Consider the following 11,258-nt stretch of genomic DNA (forward strand, 5'->3'; position numbering starts at 1 on the left):
TTTTTTTTTTTTGTCAGTTTTGGGGCTTGAACTCTGGGCTTGGGCACTGTCCCTGCGCTCTTCAGCTCAAGGCGAGCGCTCTACTGTTGAGCCACAGTGCCACTTCCGGTTTTCTAGTGGTTTACTGGAGATAAGAGTCTCACAGACTTTCCTGCCCTGGCTGGCTTTGAATCATGATCCTCAGATCCTCAGATCCTCAGATCCTCAGATCTCAGCCTCCTGAGTAGCTAGGATTACAGGATTATTGGTGCCCTGCATAGTCTGTGAGACTCTTATCTCCATTAACCTGTAAGTGGTGCTGTGGCTCAAGTAGTAAAGCCTTAGTTTTGAGCAAAATAAGCTCACACAGCCAGGTACTGGTGGCTCACACCTGTAATCTTAGCTACTCAGGAAGCTGAGATCTCAAGAGTGCGATTCAAAGCCAGCCTGAGCAGGAAAGTCCATGAGACTCTTAACTGGAATTAACCACCAGAAAAACAGAAGTGGTGTGTGGCTCAAAGTGGTAGAGCGCTAGCGTAGAGCTGAAGAATTCAGCAACCAAGCCCAGAGTTCAAACCCCAAGACTGAAGAAAACAAAAAAGCAGCAGCAACTCAGGGAGAGCACCCAGGCCCCAATACTGGCATATATACATACATACACATACAAAAAAAAAAAGAAACTGTTAACTGTTCTCCAAAGTAGACCTAAACCAGAATACTGCTTTTAAAGCATGACCTTTTTTATTTTTTTAAGGACTTCATCAGTGGATTCTATTCCATTCTGGCCTTTGAAGAAAAAAAAGCAAAAGTAAAATTTCCCTTAAAAGAAACCTACATACATATTTTAAGTAGTCTGGCTTTAAGATAAAAATACTTTATCAATTTTTTAAGATAGCTTCCATGAACTTGAGTTCTCAGCCTATTTTAGTCCCCTTCTGTGCCAACTACTAAGGATATCCCTTAGGCATGTGACCCAGCACTCTATATTCTACATCTTCCTGCTCTCATTGCTTATACACCTTTCTGTCCATTAATAACTATCCATGTCTACTAGGTAGGATATTTTTTTTACTTTTCTTCTCTAGATATTTTAAGATAACATGAGTGGCTTAGCCCATTTTATCTCTACTTCTGAGTCTATAGGGGTTTAGAAAGAAGAAAGGGTGATGCCATTCCGAAAACCAGAAGTGGCTCAAATGGTAGAGCGATCACCTTGAGCTGAAGAGCTGAGGAATAGCACCCAGGCCCAGAGTTCAAGCCACATGACCAAAAAGAAAAAAAAGAAAGAAGAAAGGGTGATTTAAAAAAAGAACAAAGTAGCCGGGTGCCAGTGGCTCAGGCCTGTAATCCTAGCTACTGGGGAGGCTAAGATCTGAGGATCATGGTTCAAAGCCAGCATGGGCAGGAAAGTCCATGAGACCCTTATCTCCAATAAACCACCAGAAAATTGGAAGTGGTGCTGTGGCTCAAGCGGTAGAACGCTTGCCTTGAGCTGAAGAGCTGAGGGACAGCGCCCAAGCCCAGAGTTCAAGCCCCATGACAGACCAAAAAAAAAAAAAAGAACAAACTTAAGAGATGGAGTTCAGGAAGGAATAAGGCCTTCCTGAGTTCATATTCCAGCACAAGTTCATATAGTAAATAATATCAGGAATTAAGAAAAAAGCAGAATTTAAACAGGTACAACCAGGCAGGCTGTTTAATATAATGAATCTGTGTGAAATTCAAGGAGAGGGATGGAATATAGTTCAATTTGCTTAGTATGTTTAAGGTCCTAGGTTAAATCACTAGAACTTTCACCCCCCAAAAAAAAGTTTTAAGGGAGAAAAAGGAGATTGTTAACATAACCAACCTGAGCTAATACTGTGATGAAGTTGCGATTTAAATGAACAGCTTCATAAAGTGCCAGAAGAATGGCCTCATTGGTTCTAAGGAAAAAGAAAAGAAATTAGAATGCCTCTTAGAGAAAAGGATTTAAAACATTATATATAACCAGAAAAAATAGATTTCTCAGGTGCTAGTGGCTCATGTCTGCAAACCTACATATTCAGAGGCTGAGATCTGAAGATCACAGTTCGAAGCCAGCCCAAGCAGGAAAGTCTATGAGACTCTTATCTCCAATAAACTACTCAGAAAAAGCCAGTGGTGCCATGGCTCAAGTGGTAGAATGCTAGTCTTGAGCAAAAGAAGCTCAATGATAGCACCTCAGACCCACAGTTCAAGCCCTGGGACCCGCCAAAAAAACAAAAGCAACAACAAAAAAAACAAGATTTTACCAAAAGTCTTCCTCATCATCTCCCTTTAAGGTTTTTATTTTGTTTTTGCGTCCCAAAACAAAAAGTTTATTTATAAGCCAGGCGCTGGTGGCTCATGCCTGTAATCCTAGCTACTCAGGAGACTGCGATCGCGGATCAAAGCCAGCCCGGGCAGGAGAGACTGAGACTCCTATCTCCAATAAAACCACCAGAAAACCAGAAGTGGCGCTGTAGCTCAAGTGGTAGAGCGCTCGCCTTGAGCTGAAGAGCTGAGGGACAGCGCCCAGGCCCAGAGTTCAAGTCCCACGACTGACAAAAAAAAAAAAGTTTATTTATAAAATACTGAAAGTATGATACAACATGAGGTTTGTAGCATACATTTCAAATCATTTTCTCTCTGATCTTTCATTGTAAGAAATAAACTGGGGGGGGGGGAGTTATGGAGGTAGGAGGGAATATGGATGGTCGGGGAAAAGCAAAGGAGGCGGCAACAATGCTCAATAGGAAATGTATTCATTTACCTTGCTCATGTACAGTATTTTTACAATAAAAAAACGTACAAAAAATAAACCTGCTAACAAGCTGTAAGACATTTATATATATATGTATACATATATATGCACATACGCATGCACACATGCACACAAACATACATATATTCTTACAGATAGGCACTTGCCATAATAATGTATACTCTCCCCATAATTTTTTATTATATCTTCTACTTTTGAGTTTTTAATGTTCTCTTTACTTCTCCTTTCAGTATATGCAAAAGCATATAGGTAAGGAATCTAATTCTTTAGAACCAATTCTTAACCTTCTTCAATTACCGTCTCTCATCTCATTTTTCCATCCCCATCCGGTCAAAACTTTAACTAGCTCAAATACACAGTCATCTTTTATTTCATTTGAAATAGCTGGGAATAGTTTTTAGCTTCTAGGGACCATTAATACATGAGACTAAATTGAATTTCTAAAGGTCCAGTATTATTTAAAACCAAAGAAACAATTTAAAAATTGCACAAGAAAGTTTTAATTTGTAAAAGATTAACAAGAGGTAACGTTCTCCACTCTCATATCCAATAGAAAAGCCCAAACTAAAGTCCAAGTCAACTCTCCAAGAATGCCAGCTACTTACTGTACTGAAATTTTCTCATGGGCATCCGCTATGAACATGCTGCCCACCTGTGGAAGAAAAGGGGAATTGCAGACTTAATGTAGGAGGATCTGAAAGTTTAATCAGTGAAAGACGAAACTGCTTCTAGTAGGAAGGAACCTGAAACTCTGGACACACACACCCAAACCAGACCACTTTGAAGATCTTAAAAACCTTGCAAGTAATACATTATATAATGAGAGCCTTACCATATCATCTTTTCTTAAAGGAACTAAAAGATATCCCTATACTTTTTTCCCAGCCCTCCACCTATTTTTTTTTTGGTCAGTTGTGGGGTTTGAACCTTGGGCTTGGGCACTGTCCCTCAGCTTTTCAGCCCTGGGTTCCATTCCTCAGTACCACATAAACAGAAAAAGTCAGAAGTGGCACTGTGGCTCAGGTGGTAGAGTGCTAGCCTTGAACAAAAGAAGCTCAGGGACAGTGCCCATTCCCTGAGTTCAAGCCCCAGAACTGGCAAAAAAAAAAATAGTGTCACCAGGACTAGTGTCACAGACTTGTAATTCCAGCACTCAGGAAGCCTCAGAAGCAAGATGATTTTGAGTTTAAGGCTAACCTATCTTCCAACCCCAAAATATTTAGTTCCACATTATCTGGCCCATGCTGTCAAAGTTAAGAAACCTTGTTCTGGAATATTACAAATTTGACCAATATCTTTTCTAATCCTCATATTGTCTCCGCTTAGAACCTAAGCCTTTACATAAATGGCTTAAATCTACTATATAACCATTCAACCCCTGGACCAGCTACTAGGAAATCACAAAGCCAAAGAACACTACAAAAGAGCACTTGGACACAAACCCTCTGATTTTGTGTCCAACAACTCAGGGTCAGGGACTGAGAATGTAGCTTAGCTATAGAGTGCTTGCCTAGCATGCATGAAGCCCTGGGTTTGATTCCTCAGCACCACATAAACAGAAAAAGCCAGATGTGGCACTGTGGCTCAACTGGTAGAATGCTAGTGTTGAGCACAAAGAAGCTCAGAGACAGTGCTCAGGCCCTGAGTTCATGCCCCAGGACTGGAAAAAAAAAAAAAATCAAGGTTAGTCTGCAAAGTCACCAACTTTCCTGAGATGGAGATGTTGCTATGTTGATCAAACTGGTCTCAAAAGTGTGGGCTATGCTAGGCACCAGTGGCTCACTCCTGCAATCCTAGCTATTCAGGAGGCTGAGATCTGAGGATAACAGTTCAAAGCCAGCCCAAGCAGGAATGTCCAAGAGATTCTTATCTCCAATTAACCACCAGAAAATCGGAAGTGGCGCTGTGGCTCAAGTGGTAGAGCACTAGCCTTGAGCTGAAGAGCTGAGGGACAGCGCCCAGGCCCAGAGTTCAAGCCCCATGACTAAAAAAAAAAAAATGTCGGCTATATAGATCTTCTTTCCTTAGACAATTAAGTAGCTGGGACTACAAGTACTTGCCATCACACTTGACAGGATGATTTTTTAAGAAGCAAAAGACTGACTTAATATGTATTTCCCTTCTTTCTCTTTCTCTCTTTCTTTCAAATAGGGTTTTACTATGTAACTCAGGCTGGCCTTGACCTCACAGTCCTCCTGCCTGAATCTATAAAGTACTGGGTTTATAAATAGGTGACACCATCCCTAGCTATACATTTTCTATACAAATTAAGAAAAAACTTAGCCAGGTGCCAGTGGCTCTTGCCTGTAATCCTAGCTATTCAGGAGGCTGAGATCTGAGGATCACAGTTCAAAGGCAGCCTGGGCAGGAAAAGCCGAGAAACTCTTATCTGCAATAAATCACCAGAAAACTGGAAGTGGTGCTGCAGCTCAAGTGATAGAGCACTAGCCTTGAACTGAAGAGCTGAGGGACAGCACTCAGGCCCAGAGTTTTTGTGTTTTTTTTTAAATTATTTATTTATTTATTTTGTCGGTCATGGGGCTTGAACTCTGGACCTGGGTGCTGTCCCTCAGCTCTTCAGCTCAAAGCTAGCGCCCTACCACTTGAGCCACAGTATCATTTCTGGTTTTCTGAGTAGTTTATTGGAGATAAGAGTCTCAGGGTCTTTCCTGCCTGGGCTGGCTTTGAACTTTGATCCTCAGATCTCAGCCTCCTGAGTAGCTAGGATTACAGGCGTGAGCCACAGGCGTGAGCCACCGGCCCCCCTGCATTTTTTTTTTTTTTTTTGGTCAGGCCCAGAGTTTAAGCCCCATGACTGACAAAAAAGAAAAAAAACACTTAGTCTCAGAGAAATCAAAGCTTCCCTGCCACTATTTTACCTAATTTTAGAACTTGCTAGAAAATATGATTCCAAATGAAATCTGTTCTAAGAAGCCTCTATTCACTCATCATGCCACAAAACTCCTGAGTTCAGATTTGCCTACCCTAAAGAGCTCCTGTATTTCTCACCATGAAAAATAAAAACAAGCAGGACTTACCATATTTGTTAAAGCAGAGAAAAAACCACTCTGGTGTTCTTCTTCTTTGTCTTTATACTGCCTGAACAAATTAAAATTAATTCAACTTTTGGATTATTTATCAAGAATGTCTTTGACTCTAACATTCTAGATAATCAGGGCAGGAAACTCTTAAAATTCTGACTCCAGAAAACTAAAGCATCATAACAATCCAGCCACTGGTATTCTCTTCTCAAGCTAAAAGATATCTACCTGCTCTTGAGATAGTATGCACTAAAATGCCTGAAAGACTTAGAAAGGAAGCTGCAAAATGTGAAACTAACACAAAGGTTATGCAGTTATTTCCCAGAATATTACTTGAAAAGTGTCATAATGAATTTACTTTAAGTGTATAACAGTGAAAACTTTGTTTGTGTCTGACAGAAGAAGAGGAAAATTGGAAAGCTAAAATATTCGCAGAGATGGGACATATTTGAAGTCCCAAAACCCAACTGTGTGTACGGAAAGTCTGCAAAGCAACAAGAAAGTTTCTACCTGGGCTTTAGCAGCATCACTGATATTTCTAGTTTCTAGTCATGGAATACCAAATTGACAGCAAGAAGAAAATCAGGCATAAATGAACACACACACAAACACACACCACCAAACAAAGCCTGGAAAGTTGAGTTTGATTACTAATGTGAAATGAACATTTGCTTTGGAGTATAACTCAGTGACAGTGCATGCATAAGACCCTGAGTTCAATCCCTAGGACCACAAAAAGGGGGGAGGGAAGAGAAGGGGAGGAGAGAAGTAGGGAGGAAATGGCAGGACAGGGGAGGGCCATGGGGAGGAAAAAGAATAAAGAAAAATAAAAGTGGTGCTCCAAAAGCTTCTTTATGTAGAAAATGCTATTTTAGTCATTTATTTATTTATTTTGGTCAGTTGTGGTGCTTGAACTCTGGGCCTGGGCGCTGTTCTTAAGCTCTTCAGCTCAAGGCTAGTGCTCTACACTTGAGCCCAAGTGCCACTTCTGGTTTTCTGGTGGTTAACTGGAAATAAGAGTCTCATTAACGTTCTTTCCTGAGCTGGCTTTGAACTGCAATCCTCCGATCTCAGCCTCCTAAGTAGCTAGGATTACAGGCGTGAGCCACAGGCGCCCAGCAGAAAATGCTATTTTTACTAACTTTGTACTATTTTCTCTCCTGGAATTAGAAATCCCTAACACAACAGGCCGAGCTAAAGCAAATACAGTCAGCTATACATCTGAATATTCTTTTGGAGAGGTCTCTCTGACTTCTTCATCTACATACTGTAACAAACCAGTTTCCTACTCAACCCAATTCAATGAAAATCAGACTTTTCTCCTCTTGAATAGTAGACTTACCTGTTGTATTCAGACAAAGCTTGAGCAATCACAAGCCCCATTCCCTGGAAGAGAAAAGACAGCATAACTGAAATAAGCAAGCTGTCTTTGGGGATTAGTGGCAATGTTGTAAGTCAACCAGAAGAACATTAAACCTGTATGGTTTGTGCCCAAGAAGTTCTGTCTGAGAAGCACTGTCAAAGTAGAAAAACAAACAATGTTTTTCTTTGGAAGGAGTTTTTTTTGTTTTGAGGGGTTTGTCAGGGCCTAGGCACTGTCCTGAGCTGTTTTGCTCAAGGCTAGTGCTTTTGGCTTTCTGGTGATTGACTGGCAATAAAATTCTCACAGACTATCTTGCCTCCGCTGGCTTCAAACTGTGATCCTCAGATCTCAGCCTCCTGAGTAAATAGGATTACAGGCATAAGCCATTAGAACCCAGCTTTGGAAAGATTTTCTTATCTAATTATCTTATAAATGTTCCCAGATATGCTTTAAAATAGAGTAGCAAGAGGTAAAATACCAGCCCAGATTACTGATAATTTTACTGGGATCATTTTCACTTCCAAAAAGAGTAAGCTAGAATATTCAAACAAAGAGCACTCATATATCTCCAAAACAAGCATCATAAAAGTGATAAAGAACTAGATGTTGGTGCCTAATGCTTATAATCCTAGGTATTCAAGGAGGCTAAAACTTAGAAGATCATGGTTCAAAGTCAGGTAGAAAAGTGTTGAGACTCTATCTCTAATTAATGAACTTTCCTCATAATAGGCACTGTGTTACTGTTTATAAAGGAAATTAACAGAAATGAGGCGGACAGTCTCCTGACAATCTTCTTCACCCTTATATTCAAGGACAGATGTGATTTTGAAAACTTTCAAGAGAGAGAAAGAGAAAATGTATGTGTGCATGTGTGTGCACACGTGTGCCATACATGCATGTATGTATGAGAGAGCAAGAAAAAGAAAGACCTTTTATGCTTTAATTTCACCAACTTAGGCTATAAATATCATTGAGCTAGTTCCACAAAAATAAATTTTTCATGATAGCTAAATTATGAAAACATCCAGATGCCCTACATTAGATGAAATGATCAAGAAAATGTGGTACATACATACAATGGGATTTTATTCCTCTATTAGAATGAATAATATCATTTGCAGGGAAATGAATGGCCCTAAAAAATTATGGGGCTGGGAAGATGGCTCAGTGGTACAGTATTTGCCTTGCATGCATGAGGTCCTGGGTTTGATTCCTCAACCCCACACAAGCAGAAAAGCCAGAAGTCGCACTGCGGCTCAAGTGGTAGAGCGCTAGCCTTAAGCTGAAGAGCTGAGGGATAGTGCCCAGGCCCAGAGTTCAGGCCCTACGACTGACAAAAAAAAAAAAATAGCCAAGGCAGTTCATTAACTTCATCAACAAAAAGTAGAATTGAGGCATGGATCAATTGGTAGAGTACCAGCCTAGCAAGCGGCAAGTCCTCAAGTCAAACCTGAATACCATCAAAAATAAAAAATAAACAAAGACCACTGCATGCACTAGAGAATAAACAAGAATCCATATACTCACATTGAGTGTAGCCTCATCATCCACGATAGACAGCTTCACAATATAAGGATTCACAGACTGTTGAATAATAGTAAAGTCAAGGTGAGTATGGCTATATAAGATAACTCATTACCTAATTAAGAAAGTCTAACACTTTCTATAAGGCCCTGTTGATGCTCCCAAAATCCAGCCCCAAGACACCTGGCCTGCTGACTAATTCATTTCCAGTAAATCTCTCAGCACATATGGCTATTTGTCAAGTGGACATGCACATGTGCAAACAAATACACACAAACATTAGTTCTATTCTACCTGTATTTTTTTCTAAACTGAATTAGCTCAGACTTATGTCCGCCCATCTTTCTCTTTTACTGGTTTCTAAAAAGTGATGGGCTGAAGGTGTGGCTCAAGCACCTGCTAGCAAACAAGAGGCCCTGAGTTCAAACCCCAGTATTGACAAATAATACATGAATGAGAAAACAGAAAGAAAGTATATACCACACAAAACACACTTTGCCCTACTCCACTGAGTCCATAGGGATAGGTGTCTTTTGGGCAACATAAAAGCTTCTTTGCCATAAGGCACAAATTTTTAAGTTGCCAACTTACATCCTCATCCCAAAGGCTTCCTAACCATTTCACAAACTATATGCAAGGACTGATTTACCCACCCGTAAAACAAAGCCAACTTGGGGGTAAAAGTGGCAGCTGGTTAACAGCCAGAGAGGCCATTTATGAAGATCTGATACCCAAATAACACCGCAGGGGGAACTGAAAAAAAGGATGTAATTACCCAAGCAACAATCTGGTCAGGACACTGGGATTTAATGACTGTCCCATCACTTTAGCACTGGAAGAGTTCTTGAGTTTTCCCAGACCCAATCTTAGCTGAGCAGCATATGGAAATGTACATATACTTAAACTCTTATTAAACAACTAGACCATCTCCTGAAGTAGACCAAAACCAAAGACCTGCTCACCTTGAAAACATCCCACCCATAGGATGTAAATAAACAACTCATACAGATCAGGCACCAAATCCAGAGTCAAGTAACAATAATTCTCAGACTGGCAGTTTTTACAGCTACCAAGAAAACTCATTACTAAGATACTTGAAAACCCAACTGAAAGACTAACCCCCCACATAGACCTCATTTAATCAAGTTTCTGAGGGCATCTTCCACATGTCAATGGGGAAAAGAAAAAGAGTGTTCTGCTTTCTTAACAGCCCAAATGTTTATAAGGTTTTAGACAACACAATCCAGTGAAGTAGAAACCATTCTACTTTTTTCTTGATCTGACAGAAGGAAGGCTCTCAATATGTCTTCTTACTTCCAGCAAAATCCAATGCATATGGATCTCTGGAAAGGAAAATCAGCAGTTGGCTGACCAACAGATGATGCCATGATGCCAGTAACATTAGAAACAGTAAACCATTGTTGTTTGGCATAATTTTTGAAGATCCTCATCACTTTCACAAAAATAGACTATCAAGTAATAATAAGGATCATTTGATTAGCAAGACAGCATATATGTTAGTAGCAAAAGACTAAATGGCTAAGAGTAACGGTTTGAGTTCTAGTTCAGTTTTTATTAATTGTGACAAGAAACACAAATTAGGTGCTGGGAAGGTGGCTCAGTGGTAGAGCGCTTGCTTTGCATGCCTGAGGCCCTGGGTTTGATTCCTCAGCACCACATAAACAAAAAGAAAAAAGCCGGAAGTGGCGCTGTGGCTCAAGTGGTAGAGCACTAGCCTTGAACAGAAGAGCTGAGGGACAGCGCCCAGGCCCACGACCGGACCCAAAAATAAATAAATAAATAAAATATTTCTAAAAAAAGAAACACACATTAATTAACCTAAGCTTCAATTTCCTCATCTGTAAAATAAGGGTATTTTCTCCCTTGATGTTGCCATAAGGCTTAAATTAGACATGTAAAATCCTTAGCACAATATCTAGTATATTTGCAGTTGTATATTCTGCTCTCTGATATTATCATATTCAAAGGGAAGTTCTTTAGGAAAATGAAAGAAGGAGAAGGAAAAGGAATAAACTACAAATAGGCATAATGAACAATTTTTTAACTTAGGGAAACATCAGGTTCAGAGAGGCAGTTGAGGTTTAAGTCACTTAAATTTGTAAAATTTATTATTAGGGGCTGGGAAGGTGGCTCAGTGATAGAGTGCTTGCCCCACATGCATGAGGCCCTGGGTTCAATTCCTCAGCACCACATAAGCAGAAAAAGCCAGAAGTAGGGCTGTGTCTCAAGTGATAGAGCACTAGCCTTGAGCTAAAGAGCTGAGGGACAGTGCCCAGGCCCAGAGTTCAGGCTCCACGACTGACAAAATAAATAAATAAAATTTATTATTTATAGAAGTGATATATAGGGGCTGGGAAGGTGGCTCAGTGATAGAGCGCATGCTTTGCATGCATGAGGCCCTGGGTTCGATTCCCCAGCACTACATAAGCAAAAAGAAAAAAAGCCAGAAGTGGCTCTGTGGCTCAAGTGGTAGAGCACTAGCCTTGAGCTGAAGAGCTGAGGGACAGTGCCCAGGCCCAGAGTTCAGGCCCCATGACCGGACCCA

The 11,258-nt window shown here is 40.5% G+C and overlaps 1 protein-coding gene across 1 annotated transcript in view; it reads right to left on the minus strand.

Moving 5' to 3' along the window:
- The window catches only part of LOC105986594 (chromosome unknown open reading frame, human C10orf76), a 234,251-nt gene that overhangs the window by 174,188 nt on the left and 48,805 nt on the right, over nt 1-11,258 (minus strand). Inside the window, exons 10-14 of the mRNA XM_013017591.1 lie at nt 8,696-8,752; nt 7,148-7,191; nt 5,803-5,863; nt 3,370-3,416; nt 1,829-1,904 (exon numbers count right to left, since the gene is read on the minus strand). Of these exons, the coding sequence (XP_012873045.1) occupies nt 1,829-1,904; nt 3,370-3,416; nt 5,803-5,863; nt 7,148-7,191; nt 8,696-8,752 (285 nt within the window). The remainder of the gene's footprint in view (nt 1-1,828; nt 1,905-3,369; nt 3,417-5,802; nt 5,864-7,147; nt 7,192-8,695; nt 8,753-11,258) is intronic.

Source organism: Dipodomys ordii, unplaced genomic scaffold, assembly GCF_000151885.1.
Source record: "Dipodomys ordii isolate 6190 unplaced genomic scaffold, Dord_2.0 Scaffold36, whole genome shotgun sequence".
Classification (NCBI taxonomy): Eukaryota; Metazoa; Chordata; class Mammalia; order Rodentia; family Heteromyidae; genus Dipodomys; species Dipodomys ordii.